The sequence below is a fragment of the Heliangelus exortis genome, chromosome 3 (assembly GCF_036169615.1).
Source record: "Heliangelus exortis chromosome 3, bHelExo1.hap1, whole genome shotgun sequence".
NCBI classification, from domain to species: domain Eukaryota; kingdom Metazoa; phylum Chordata; class Aves; order Apodiformes; family Trochilidae; genus Heliangelus; species Heliangelus exortis.
The window spans coordinates 62674032-62688648 of record NC_092424.1 but is presented as its reverse complement, the minus strand read 5'-3'; the positions used below and the strand labels follow the sequence as shown (position 1 = coordinate 62688648).

The window sequence follows — 14617 nt, the reverse complement described above, 5'->3', positions numbered from 1 at the left end:
TGACACTTTGTGTAGGCTCAATGCTGATAGGGAGATCAGGAGAAAGACAGGAGAAGATTTCTTTTCACAGGTCATGTCCCCAGGGCATAGCACACTTTTCCTACACGTGAACATTCACTTTGCCACTGCCTTAGGAAGCCTGAAACCCCCAGGAGGTTTGCTAACCTTGTGATCAACCTGTCATCACGGTGCATGCTTTCTGATCACACACTCCAGTCTCTTTCCAACCAACTCCTTTTTTCTAGAAAAAGGCAGTGCCCAAACTGACACACAATGGCACTGCCGGTGAGTATATGAGTAGTGAGGGATGTAATTTTACATGAAGTACCTGCTAGATGGATTTAAACAAAACCAAACCCCACACAACAACAGCTCAAACCATGCCTGCTTCCCAGGACAATATTTACCTTTCCTGCACCCTTGAACTGCTCACTGGGGTTCAGTGGTCTGTCCCCTGGGTCCCCTGCCAAAAGGTGGATATCCAGCCAGCAGTCTCCTGCTGTGCTGGAGAAACTGACTGCTCTTGCTGTGTTTCTATCAAACCTCCCTTAAAGCCACTTTTCTTGTAGCTCTTTCAGGCCTAGCATTCAATGTGAACTAAGAGAAACCATGCTCTGTATGCATCTTGGTGGGATAAAACCCTGAAGAAAGCTCTGCAGGCCCCACTCCATTCCCCTTGCAGTATGACAATCAGCTGCAAATAACCTCTAATCAGTTCCCTACAGCTCAGTGAAGTGCAGCTTGTTCTTCCAGGGCCTCCACAGAGCACAACTGCAGCCCTGCATGAGCAAAACAGACACCCCACGTCTCACCTGGACCAACACACTCTGTGGGTTTTGTGCCAGTTGCTAAGACAGGAGCTGCCAGCAGCTCTGCCCAGCACTCCCTGCCTCTGCTGAAGGCATCAACTGCAGAACAAAGCACAGGCTTCAGTCCATGACAAGGAATCACTTCCTAGAGTTGTGGTGCCTGAAGGTGTATGCTCTGCTAAATCACATTCCTTAAAAGGGGATGGCAAAAGAATTTAGTTTTATGCTGCCTCATTTGACATGAGGGTGAAGACAAAGAAGCCAACTCTGGGTTTCTATCATCTAATTACTGCAGGTGCAAACTTCCATTATCTGGCAATTGTGACACTACCCTAATCTCCAGCTGCACACACAATGCAACAGTTAATCATGCAGACACTAGCCTCATTATGGAATTTACCACCATTACAGCTTTACTTGACAAACATACTGTACTCTTACATTAGCGTTATTGCTTCCCCTAAAAACTGTCATTTATAGCAGAATCAGTGCCAGTGTGTAACAGCGTGGACAAGTCTCAGCCAGCTTCACGTGGGCTTTTGCGTTAGACTCTGCAAGCTCCAGAAGTCCCTCCCAACTTCAGCTATTCCATTATCAATTACCTGTCTGTAAAATTGCCAGCCTAGGATGACAGGGAGTCAGGAACACTGACTTGCCTTACAGACACGTCAGCAACATTCCCCGGTACAACACACAAACTGTGGAAAAATAATATGAAACAATAAATGTATTGAGACAATGTAATCAGAGAGATTACCAAGTTTATCCACCATCACACTTCCTAGGCTCATGCACTCAAAAGAAACCTCATTTCTAAGCCTGGCTCTGTCAAGAGCTTCTAGAGAACTGTCCTCATTGGTCTCACTTTTGAGTAGCAGAGTGGAAAGATATTAACCCATTTGATAAAGAAGGCACTAAAATGCATGCATACTTAGAAGTCACAGAACAGTAAGTTCTGTCAGTGTATTTTATGAACAGATCAGATTGCAATCAGCTACTTTTTAAACGTATCTGAATTTCTCTAATAGAGAATCTATTTGTAACTGAGACTGCATCAATCAGAGACTAATTAAAACGGAGGAAACACACCATTCTAAATACTGTGTCCTTGACACAACCTCTTATCAGGGAGGTCATTATTTTACCTGCTTCTATCTAAGTGGTCCTGAGATTATCAAGAGTGAATACACAGAAAAAAAAATCTGCTAGAAAAAAAGCAGTATTACAAAGGAAAAAATAATGCAGAGTGTAAAACAAAGGATTTATTATATCTACAGCATTTATGAACACCTCAGGAATGTGGATCAGATGTAGCAGCTATTTTTTTATTCCTTTCTGTGTTAATCAGAGATACAAGCTGGAGTATTTCTGGGTGAACAAACTTTCCTGCAAAAGAAAGGGAAAGTTAATTAAAAAGGCTCTCATTTTCCTATGTGTGAGAGGTTGGCAAGTGATGTTGCTTTAGGCTCAAAATTAAAGGCCAAATTATTCTTTTATGCAAGGGAGTACTCCCACTTTACTCCAACTGTGGAATAATTGTAAGAGTAGTTACAGCTATGTCCCCTCCCCAAACCTAAAAAAAAATATAAATAAATCATTTCATGCTCTATTCAGACACTTAAGACCTGAAAAAATTATTCTCTCATTCACTCTGACCAGGACAATCCCATGCTCTGTATCCTGCTGCAGGAAACCACCCCAATCACAGGTGCACATGGGGTATATGCTACAGGCTCTATTCAAGACACCAGCTTAGTTTAAGTTACCAAGTTCTAGACGGAGGTCAAAGATGTGAATTACAATATGAAGTATTCCTGCTATGCTAATGTTTTTCTCTTTTCCCTTCCTCCCTAACCAAATGACTGCATTTTTCACAGAGCTTATTATTCCCTGAAGAGTCAACAAAGTATAAATGGGACTTGTAAGGGACTGCATCTAGTGATTGCTCGTCCTCTCCCCCAGTTTGGCTGTCCCTATTTTTTCCCCAGGATAGGATTGAGCCACAGTCATCCTCTGGTGTTCAAGCCCCTTGCTAAATTAATGAAGACTATTCTTTTACCTGTTTTTCCTTTCCACTACCCATTTACTTTGGAAAGGATAAAAGAGACAGAACAGAAAGCAGCAAAACTGCACCTGAAGTTTTATTTCTCTGAACTGGTTCTCATGTGTACCTTGAGCAGGTCACACAAGAGCACAGCTCATGTAGGGGTAACACATTTTACTTCACTGGTTGATGAAACACTAACAAAACATAAACAAGGTGCTGACTGCACCAATGAAAGTCAGAGATGTTCTTTTCAGCCTTCTAATGGTAGAAGGAGACCCTTAAACACACGCAAGCATAAAGTGGGTCCTGTCTCTAGGTGAAAAGGCCCATAAAAGGAACTTGGCATAAATGAAATTCAGGTTCAATACACACAGATAAACATAAGGTATTTTTACCCTGCAGCAAGTTTACTCCAAATATTTAAGGTACTTGAGCAATGAATAAAATGACTAGTTCTCACTTGGTCTAAATGTCTATCAGAAAAAAAGGTACAATATATATTTCATTTATAGAACAAACAAACAAAAAAAAGGCCAAATGTCATACCAGCAGTTGAATCATAAAAATCTTGCAGTCTGCCAGGTGTGTTTTCCAGCTCTTCATACTCAAATGCTTGCAGTATCATCTCACACTGATCCAACTGTTTTACAAACTTGGCTTCTGCAGAACACTGGTTTTCATATTCCTGAACAGATTTGCAGTTAGAAGAAAAAAAATTTGTTGCTCTGAAACAGAGTATTAGAAGCTTTTTATGCATCTCAAATTTTCCTCATTAGTACAAGAAAATACCTAAATATTCACAACAGATTTGTTTTTCACTCTTTTTAAGACAGCTATTCAGCAAAACAGTTGAAGTAACTACATGTTTAACTTCTATTAGATGTAATAAGACTTAAGAACACAATCCTTTTGTATGCTCTAACTTAAAAACACACCAAGTGTTTTGGCTGAACTGGGGATGATATGGGGGCAACCCTACAAGATACACAGCAATGGGTTCCATTTAATGTATATTTTACACATAAAGATCATTTCAGGCCTGGATATGGCTAAGAATTACTACAGTGTGTGCCCACAAATTAGCATCATTTATTTTAAAGACCTATTTACACTCTTCTTCACCCGTTTTTACAAATTGTTCTTTACATTTCTTCTGTCACTCCATCTCTTTGGTCTAATCTGTCTGAGCTGCTTATGTCTCTGTGTCTCTCCTAGGAGACAGGCAGGGGAGTAGTTAAGGAGTTTCCTCCCTTCAGACTTTTAAGTCCTTTAATCCCTCTGCTATCTTTTCCCTCTCTCCAGCCATCACCAGTATATATTATGAGTCATTCACATTTCCAGTCAACTGTAACAATTTTGCTATTGTTTTCTTCCAGTGATGGTTGCAGACTTGTTTGCTGTTTCACTTTCTCTTTTCCAAATCTACTGCACTCTATTTGGTATCTCATAGCTGGTTTTGTCCTGACTTTCAAAACTAACTGCAGAAAAGGCTTCTTTGTGTGCAGGTCACCATCACCTTGACAGCCCCAGCAGGTCTGACCCCGTTCGTCATCACCACCACCAACCACACCAGATGCTTAAGCATATACTGGGCTCATCTGTGTTTTCAGATTCACACAATCAAAAAAAAAACCAACAAAACAGCACTTCTGCAGATTAAGAGCTGCACAAATGCAGGAAGAGTTTTTTTCTACCAGAAACCACAGAACATGGCATCTCTTTCTGCATCTTAAGATGACAATGTAGGTGTCACTCATAGTAGCAAGATCCCGGGCTGTAATTCCAGCACACATCTGATGCTCAGATAAGTTTTGTCATGGTCATTTCCTTGTCTGACACACTATTAGGAGCTTGCTTGTTGTTATGCTTATTGCTCTACCTTTGAAAGTCAGAAACCAGATTCTGAAAGCCATGATTGATTCATATGCTACTTTATGCAGATTTAAACAATGGTTTGAATTTGCAATTACATTTTTACATAATTACATCATTATTTTAGTAAGCAATTTAATTTCAACAATTTTACCTTCCTTTCCTCCTTTCACTCTAAACTTTGCCTCATATTTGAATTGCTTATATAGTACTTACTACATTATTAAAGCTATTTTTTTCTACACTTTTCTTTTGGTCGCCAAAAAAAAAACCCCAGTTCTTGGCAGCATTACAAAGAACTTCAGGAGAAGGAAAACCACGGCTGTTTGCTTGTAAAGGTCTGTCTCACCTCCAGCAATTAATTGGGAGTATCAATCTGTTACTAAACTCTTTGTGGCATACAACCCACGAGTTCTTATTCATACCTCATCTCACATTAACCTCAAGAAACATCAGCTATTGTATGTGCAACTGTGAACAGTGCTAAAATAAACACTCACTGTTTCCTCCCCGCAGGTGTATTAGAGTGCAAAATAACAGTACACTTTGGAACAACAGTAACTCCTCTCTCAAACACCACAGTCTTGGCTTTTAAAAATAACTCCTGTGCTTTTGCTCTTGAAAATAAAAAAGCAGGACAGAGCTGAAGCGTGCTAACTCATTTACCTTACTGTTATTTCAAAAGTATCCTGGATTAAGTTATAAAGTGAAAATACATCACAGGCATACAATCCAAAGCAATAGTCCTTGTAAGCCTCAAAGGGAAAGAGGGGCAGAGACAAGGGCAGAACAGAGCAGAAAGGACTTGCTAAGAATGTTGGCAGATCTTGTTCTGTTCAGCTCTGGGCCATAACTTCTCTCAAAAAGAAACTGGAGGGAAATGCCTCTGGCTAGCCCAAGTGATGAAAGGCTTCATATTTTATGCCTTTTTTATTCCCTTCTTTTTAAGAAGCACCTAGTTGTTGCACTTAAAATAAAACTAGAGGGCCAACATGTGAATATTAGGTTTTTAGGTTACACTCGCTGCTATGTGGGTTAGACTCATACTGCTGTGGTGGAGGCTGAATGCAAAAAAATTATCCTGAAGGTAGAAACAACAAATTATCAAAAGTGTGCATATGTTAAACTACTGTTAATGAGAATGATAAAAAGCTAACACAATGAAGAACTAACTGAATACTGAACCAGCTCTTATACAATCATGAGGGAAGTCTGAGACAAAGAAAAACAACATATATACAAACAACAAAACAACAACAACAAAAAGACAAAAAGTCTTACAGGACTTTTTTCCTCAATTATAACTGCTTCCCAAGGGTAAATGAACCAGTGCTCACTAAATAAACGCATACACATGCCAGATCTGGCTATACCAGTTTACCCCCTTTACTTTGAATTATAACACTGAAAGCCCATTCCCATTATCAGTTTCACCACACAACTGCAATCAGAAGAAAGCACAAACAAACAGGGTGCTGTAACTAAAGGCAGAAAGTGGTTGCAAGCATCTGAAATTTAAATTCAGTCGATGTGGAGAAGTAAGAATATCAGCATAAAATATAGTTTCAGGTCACAGAGTCCAAGAAACATATAAGGCTTTGTTTTCAACAACACATGAACAAGAGATTGTAGCTAATGATTGTCCTAATGTGACTGTATGCCAGAAGAAGATAAAGCACAGCAATTATAAACTTGTAACTCCTCAGAAATAATCTAATCATTCTGAGTTTGCATGTGTACAAGATCTTATCAATTTAACAGCATGATTTCACATCAAAAAGTTAAATCACCTTTAAATACAGAAGAAATTTTCCAGTACAAATGTTTAAGGTACCAAAGACCAGCGAGCAATCCATGTTGTTTGTAGAAAAGCACTGTTGTGTGTCAGTACACCCCATTTAAGTTTAAACCAGAAGTTACTACAAAATATTTTAGCCTAATGGGCTGTACAGTAAAGAAATGCAAGCCACATGAACTATTACTTGCATAAAATGCAGAAAATACTTCACAGCACCATCAGATCCCATTATTTTTTCATGTATTAAGCGATAGTGAGCTGCAACCAACCAGATCTGAACAAAGGAGATAGCATAGTAAAAAAAGATTTATATCCAAAAGACCTGGATGTAGAAGACAAACACTTCAGCTGAACAAAGCCCTGGGAAAGGTTCACCTGGAATTTTGAGAGGCCAAAGGCAGAAGCTGGTTATTTTACAGAAGTTTGGGGTTTCTGTTTGAAAAGGATTTCAAAGTGACCTTGATTCATTAACTTTTATCTCCCAAGCAAATGAATCTACCTTGCCTGAGGTCAAAATAAGAGATGAAAGAGTTTCATAAGTAAACAGGCAAAGGACAATGGGTCATCCTAAATGTTATCAAAGGATTAAAAGAATGCAAGCTTACTTCCCAGAGTTCATAGATTTCTTTTTTGAGGTCCTCTGATAGAAGCTGGGTCAGCTGTTGCATAGCTGCCTGGAAAAAAGAAGATACTATCATTTATCAATTTTTTGAGCAAGCACATTTTTATCATTATCTTTTTTAAGAATTACCTCTTTCGAAGTTTGCAAAAACATATACTACACAGTATATTATTTTAAAGTGCACGTGTAGATAGATCTGCCAGAGAAACAACAGGACCACTCAGAGAAGACTCTTTTCTGGGAACTGTTTAAGTAAATTGTTAGAGAAATAGCCTAAAACACAAGAAAAACAGCCTTAAAGTGAAACAACCCAATATTTTCAAGAGTCTGAAAAGAAACCCAGAGCATAACAAGTCAAATACTGGGAAAGTACTGGCACTCACCACCCCTCCCTGCCAGATTTAACTAGCAGAGGCAACATTTGAACTTAATAGGCTACAGGTGCAGTTCATAACAGCAGCTTCAAAAGGCTAACTCCTACTATTGACAAGAAACTGCTGTCTCCCAGACACTCAGCTAGCACATTCCCACATTTCAGGGCTGAGAACAGCTATCATCTGCCAGGCAGGCAACACAACATAAGCCTTAAAAATCTCCAATTTTAAAAACAGAGAGAGAAAAAAATTCCCATTTAATACTCTGCAGCAATAAAACACAGTGCTCCCAGCCTGAGATACCATTTGCTCAACAACAGAAGTCTTGGTACAAGGTTTAACACAGTATCAAACTGACTGGATAACCAGCCAGCAGAAATTGTTCTGCGTGCTCTTTGGGCTCTCACAGCTGATCAGTCTCATTTCTGTGCTGTTTCTACTGTTTTCCAAGTAACACTAAGGACTGCTTCTGAAATAACCAACATCATAGGCCAACAAAGGTTTTGGGCAGTCATTTGTTTCTCCACTTCAAATACAGGGCATAGGTTTCTTAGTATGATTGAACTAAATCAACTGCTCCTCACCACTGAAGCACCAAGCTCTCATTTCTCCCCACCTCCTTCCCACTCTGGAGCTCAGCAGAGTTCAAGGTTAGCAGGCTGAAATGACTTCACTGGTAAAAAGAACACAACCCAAACCCAAAATAAAAAACCCTCCTTTTTTTTTTTTTTTTTAAAATCAAGGTAATTTTCTGCATCCTTAGTATTGGTGAGCCTAACTGTTACTTATTACACAAGAAAAAAACATCAGCTGTAGAGAAAAGGGAAAAAAAGGAGAACTCTGCAGCAGAAGCAAGGTATCAGCTCAAACCACTTCAGGAAACAGTTACCCTTAATGTCTTTTTACAAGGAAGTATTTCAGAGCCAGTCTAAATGTTTAATGCTTGACCCTCTTTTCCAAAAAACCAACAGCAAAGTCCTCACTAAGTGAAACGGGAACAGAAGGAGATGCAAATACTTAAGAAAACTTAGCATCAAACTATATTTTTCATTGCCTATACACAAACAACAATTTCCTCCAGGCACAGCTGAAGCCTGATCTTGGGTGAAAAAAACATCTTTGAAGGCTTCCAAGAAAGGGTTGTTTTGTTTTGTTTAGTGTAAGGACAAATGAGGAAGTACAATGAAAAAAATACCAAGATTGCAGTCAGTAAAGACTGCATTTTAAGAATTTGATCTTTTATTTCCGCTTTCTTAGCAAAGAGCTTACTCCTAGAGCTAATCAAACTGTCATGTCCCATCCCACCTCCTTGTCCCCACTTGCCCCAGTTTTAAACAGGTAAGTATAAAAGTCAGAGGGGGGAAATAATCACTACAGCATTTTTTATACACTTTTTTAGAGCTAATTGTAATCTCCGAGTTTCTGAGGCATCACGTTGCCCTCTAGCTGTGGCTGGAGGAGTGGCTTACATTTTCCTCAAAAAATGCAACAACCCAGAAATGACAAACGAACAGTTTGGATATGTACAAGGCCAAAAATAAAATAATAAAATAACTCTACACATGCTGCACCCAAAGACTCATGACAAAAAAAGACACCCGTGTCTGGAGATCTGTGCAAATGGTTTAAATCAAGTCTCTGTCATAATCACAGAATCTGGCACTGCAAAAATGATCCACCATGAACTGTCATCCCCTCAGTGCACTTACTCCCTGCTCCCCACCTCTTGAGAACGCTGGGCAACGTGACTAATTCAGGCTACCAAAAATCCAGCCAGGAGTAAGCTTATTTTAAACGTTCTCCTTCTGTTGGGTTCACACTGTATATCCATACCTTTTCCCTCCTGTGTTTCTCTTCTTTTGAGATATTATCTGCAGGAGCAATATCTCCAACAATGCATTCAGCCATATCGTGAACCAAAGCTAATCGTATGCATCTGACAAGAAGCAGAGACAGAATAATTAGTTTTGCAGTATTTTATGCTATTGCTATTCATAAAGCTAGAAGACTACATAATTTACCACCTTCGTATATTTTACAAGTTGTTTCAGTTGTGTTTTTATTTTTTTAAAAACTTTACATTTTTCACTCCTCTGGCTAAGGAAAGTAATTTCCACCTACACGTTTTTAATTTCCCAATTTCTAGCCACTGCTGCTTTTAAAAGTAGATTTAAGTATAAATACACTTTGTACCAGAGCACAGCATTCAAAAGTAACATACTTAGCTTTCATATGCTTGGCTTTTGAAGATGTTGTGATAACTTGCTGCATTACACACTTCATATTATTCCTTAAACAGGCAGAAGGTAATCTGATTGGAGCCATGCCAAATTCAGTACATTACCTCATAGCTCTGCAGCTATGCCATTCTGCAGCAGGATACTCGAAAAGCCTTCACATCTGTTCCTAAATGGACAAACCAGGCATGATCCCATAGTAGACCTGACAATCATTCAACAACGATCCTTTCTCTGCTATGGTTTCTGAGGCTGTGCACTGCTGCTCTGTCAAAATCCATATAGTATACAGCTTTACTTTTCCTTGATGCTTCCAAGTGTGTTTTAACTGAGGGTCTCCAGCTTGCTTACTTACAGCTTGAGAGAAAGCCAGCTCAGAGACCCTGCATTTGGGGCTTGCAGTTTATGAACAGAAGTTTTTTAGCCCCTTCCAGCTTTCCAGGTAAGCAGCACCCTGCCCAAAGGATGACGGGAAAAGAGAGGAATAGATTTCAAACTCCTTCAATGTATTTTAAAAGCTCTTCCTCAGTGTGAGAATTGTTTTTACCATTTTGGTTGCAGGGCTCCCACAACACAACCAGTGGTCATGACAACGAGTAGCAGCCTCACCTGTCCTTGTCAAGGCTTTTGTCTTTGGTCACCAAAGCCATCATCGCCATCCTGTACATATGGTCGGATACGCTCTCTGGGTTCGCCACGTTCCTGTACACCCATCCCGTCCGCGGTACTCTCTGCATGAGGAGAGAGAGAGAGCGTCACGGCAATGCAAACACCAAAACTTTTAGTTCGGAGGGACCTCTCTCCACAGACGCCGCTAGAATCGTTGTCCTGTCGTGGCCTCCGTGCTTCAGTGAGCTTTGATGCTTCCGGGAAACACCTGCCCCAGAGCCCCGGGCCCCCCAGAGCCCCGGGCCCCCCAGAGCCCCGGACGGGAAGCTCCGGCACCGCTTCTCACAGCCAAGGCCAGCATCACGCCCAGCAGCACCGGCAGAAGCCTCCAGCCGAGTCACTCCTGCCCATCCCCGACCGGCGCCCATGCGGCGGCCCCAGCACCGGGGGGGGCCTCGCAGGCGCCGCGACGGGCCGGCAAACCACACCCCGGAGACCCTGGCTCTCCGCCGGCCGCCCCGCTGCAAGGCCCCAGCTCTCCGCCGAGTGCGGTCGGGACCAGGCCGGGCGCCACTCAACTCCCAGCCCGGTGCTTTACTGGGGAAAGCCACTTGAGAACCCCGGCCTGCTCCGCGGAAAGGCCGCGGGTCCCCCCACCGCCAGCCGCCGCAGCCTAGAGCGGGCCCGTTGGCCCCCGAGGGAGCCTCTGGCTCTGCGCTCACCTTGAGCTGCCCCAGCAGCCGCAGGAAGGGCAGCACCCCACCGCCCAGCTCCGCCGCCATCCGCCCCCCGTCAGACAACACCCGCCCGGATGCCTCCTCCCCTGGGCCGGCGGCGCAAGGCGGTGCGGGGGAAGGGAAGGGAGGCAGGGGCCTGACGCCGCTCTCCCCGCCCCGGCAGCCGCAGGCCTGCAGGCGTAGGGAGGAGGGGGAACGAAGGGAAATGTGGCGGGGGGTGCGAGTGCGGCGGCTCCGCGCTCCTCAGGGTTTGGCTCTGCGGGGAGTGATTAATCCCGAACAGCGCTGTAATGGTAGCGGCTGAAACCACGACCGCAGCGAGGCAAGGGGCAAAGGGGCCCACGGAGTGGCCGCCGTGTGAGGGGAAGAGAAGGAGGGGTCCCTGGTGTGAAGGGAGGGGAAGGCGGTAGCGTAGGCAGGAATAGCCCGTTCTTGAGTCTAAACTGATCTTATCGGTCACCGGTAGCATACTTTAAAAAATAATAAAAATTTTTAAATTGCAACGGTAAATTGTGTAAACTCGTGTAATTATTTAGAGAAGTTAGAAATCTGAGCTAGAGTTAGAATGAGTTAAAAATCATTCAAGAGTTTATCATTAGGTTCTTTTAGGGACTCCTAGGGTCTGGCAACAGGCATTTCTCACCACTTGTGTGAGTTGAATAAATACCACGCTGGAAGGCTGGAGAGGGACTTCTTATCAGGGTATGAAGCGATAAGACAAGAGGGAACAGTTTCAAACTAGAAGAGGAAAGATTTACGTTAGATGTTAGGAAGAAATTCTTTACTGTGAGGGCGGTGACACACTGGAACAAGTTGTCCAGGGAAGCTGTCAGTGCCCCCATCCCTGGAAGTGTTCACAGCCGAGTTGGATGGGGCTTTGAGCAACCTGGTCTAGTGGTAGGTGTCCCTGCCCATGGCAGGGAGTTTGGAACTAGTTGATCTGTAAAGTCCTTTGCAATGCAAACTGTTGTATCACTCTATAATTTATGAATTACTTTACAGTCGATTACTTTTCAAAATCCATTGCGTATCTTGTCTGTTTTTACATTGCCAACTGAAATAGGGGATAACAGTTTAAATGTGGTGATGAAAAACTGTTTTCAGAAAAGAACATCTGCAGTTTGCCAGACATCAACAGATGGCAGTCTTTTTTAATTTTTGCTCATGTGTATACATAAACATACTCCTGTATTAATAATAAAGTCCAAACAACATTTTGGTGACCATTTTTAGGCTATCCTCCAACAACAAACAAGAATCATAGACCAGGAAAGCCATCCGCGTTACATTTCGGCACAGATTGCTGGGAAAGGGCCTCTGGGTGTTGCACAGACCATCCAGAATAAAAATGTCCTAGGTTTTTTTTCAGGTTAACTACCTTCCAAGTAAATTATTTGTTTCATGGTGTCCTCTTTGGTTCTCCTGAGCCACTTCTGTCTGTGTTTTCTTATTGTATTGCCTGCCGCTACCAAGGGGAGTTTAGCTCTGTCATATTTTTATATAGTTGTTTGGGTAGTTGTAGGCTGCTGTTACATGGCCCCTTGTCAACAGGGTAGACAAGCCCAAGCTCCTTCAGCATCTCTCTCAGGTGCTGTGATTTAGTGACCTTTGCAGCCTCCACTGGAGATGTGCTGTCTTGATCTGGGGAAGTGCTGAACAGATCCCTGTGTCCAGCCAGCGCCTGACCAACACTGCACAGAGGGGGCAGTAACTTTTCTTAGTTTATTGGCCAAATTCCTAACCCAGGCTACTGTGTGAGTACTCAACTTGTTATTGCTAAGCCACCAGCTGCCACACACTGAGCCTGTCAGTTTTCAGTGCATCTCAGTGCAGTTTTCCAGCTTGTTCGTGCCATGTTACCTCAGTTCTGAGTGAAAGTGCTGTGGGAAATTATTTCCAAAGCTGTACTAAAATCCAGCTCTGTTGTGTTCACTTCTCTTCTCACTCCTTGTCCGTGTAGCCAGCTGTTTCCTCACAGAATGTAATCAGGCTGGCCAAGTGTGATTTGTCTTTTCTAAGTCCATGCCAGCTGTTCTTGATTACCTTCTTCTGCTTTACAGGTCTCTTTCTAATAGAGCTTAATAATCTTTCTGTATCTTGCAGTCTCTGTGGCTACAAACCAAATTTTTGGTTTTCTGTACACTTGCCAAATACCTTCTAAACTCAGACATTGATAAAATGACAATAATTTACTCGTTTGCATTTTAAGTAAGATGCTTTATCTAGTTCAGGAATGCTATTTTAAAAAGCTAGCTGATAACAACAGATACTTTGTCTTTTAACCCTTCCTGGAACGTTTTATTCAATATACATGCTTACTATTCATAGCCCTTTAAATCCAGTATGTTATCTGATTTTCTAATTCTTTAACAATCCTTTAAAATGGACAAGTCTTGTCAAGTGCACATGAGGAGGAGGCATGATTTTCAGTTTTAGTGTGTGAGAACTGGTGTCCCTAAGTTATGTATCTAGAGCAAATTCTTCTATGACATTAATGAGGCTGAGCTCACAGACCCCAACCATGGCTGTCCAGTTAGTCTAGAGAACACTTAAAAACAGTATTCCCACATTCACAGGTGAATTTTCCAATTATTATGAATTTTGCACTTAATAGAACAGAAAGCTGATGGGTAACAGGCAACAACATCATTTAACATCGTGGTGGGCAACAATTTACTGGGCATAAGGTATAAATGTTTTGACATCCTTTTCAGCACAGAACTTCTTTAAAAGGGTACACTAACACATGTACCACCTATGTGGGATAAGATGTACATGAGATACACTCGTACTTAATGCAACAGACATCATTCTTCTGTATTCATATTTATGTATTTTTAATGTATATTTAAATTTCTGTAATGTTTTGTAATCATAGAATCATAGAATCATAGAATTGGCTGGGTTGGAAGGGACCTCAGAGATCATCAAGTCCAACCCTTGATCCACTCCTGCTGCAGTTACCAGACCATGGCACTGAGTGCCACATCCAGTCTCTTTTTAAATATCTCCAGGGATGGAGAATCCACTACTTCCCAGGGCAGCCCATTCCAATGCCTGATCACCCTCTCAGTAAAGAAATTCTTTCTAATGTCCAACCTAAACCTCCCCCGGCACAACTTGAGACCGTGCCCTCTTGTCTTGCTGAGAGTTGCCTGGGAAAAGAGCCCAACCCCCCTCTGGCTACACCCTCCTTTCAGGGAGTTGTAGAGAGTGATGAGGTCTCCCCTGAGCCTCCTCTTCTCCAGGCTGAACAGCCCCAGCTCCCTCAGCCTCTCCTCATAGGATCTGTGCTTGAGTTCTTTCACCAGCCTGGTTGCCCTCCTTTGGACCTGCTCCAGGACCTCAATCTCCTTCCTGAGCTGAGGGGCCCAGAACTGGACACAGGACTCGAGGTGTGGCCTCACCAGCGCTGAGTACAGGGGCAGAATCACTTCCTTGGACCTGCTGGCCACGCTGTTCCTGATACAGGCCAGGATGCCATTGGTCTTCTTGGCCACCTGGGCACACTG

The 14617-nt window shown here is 42.4% G+C and overlaps 1 protein-coding gene across 1 annotated transcript; it reads right to left on the bottom strand.

The window, feature by feature from the left end:
• Nucleotides 1–2053: 2053 nt before the first annotated feature.
• Nucleotides 2054–11337, bottom strand: HDDC2 (HD domain containing 2). Its single transcript, XM_071741026.1, has 6 exons — nucleotides 11091–11337; nucleotides 10369–10490; nucleotides 9356–9458; nucleotides 7132–7200; nucleotides 3403–3541; nucleotides 2054–2195 (listed from the first exon to the last, which is right to left on the bottom strand). The coding sequence occupies exons 1-6, from the start codon at nucleotides 11148–11150 to the stop codon at nucleotides 2101–2103; spliced, it is 588 nt and encodes a 195-aa protein (XP_071597127.1). The 5' UTR covers nucleotides 11151–11337; the 3' UTR covers nucleotides 2054–2100.
• Nucleotides 11338–14617: the final 3280 nt, after the last annotated feature.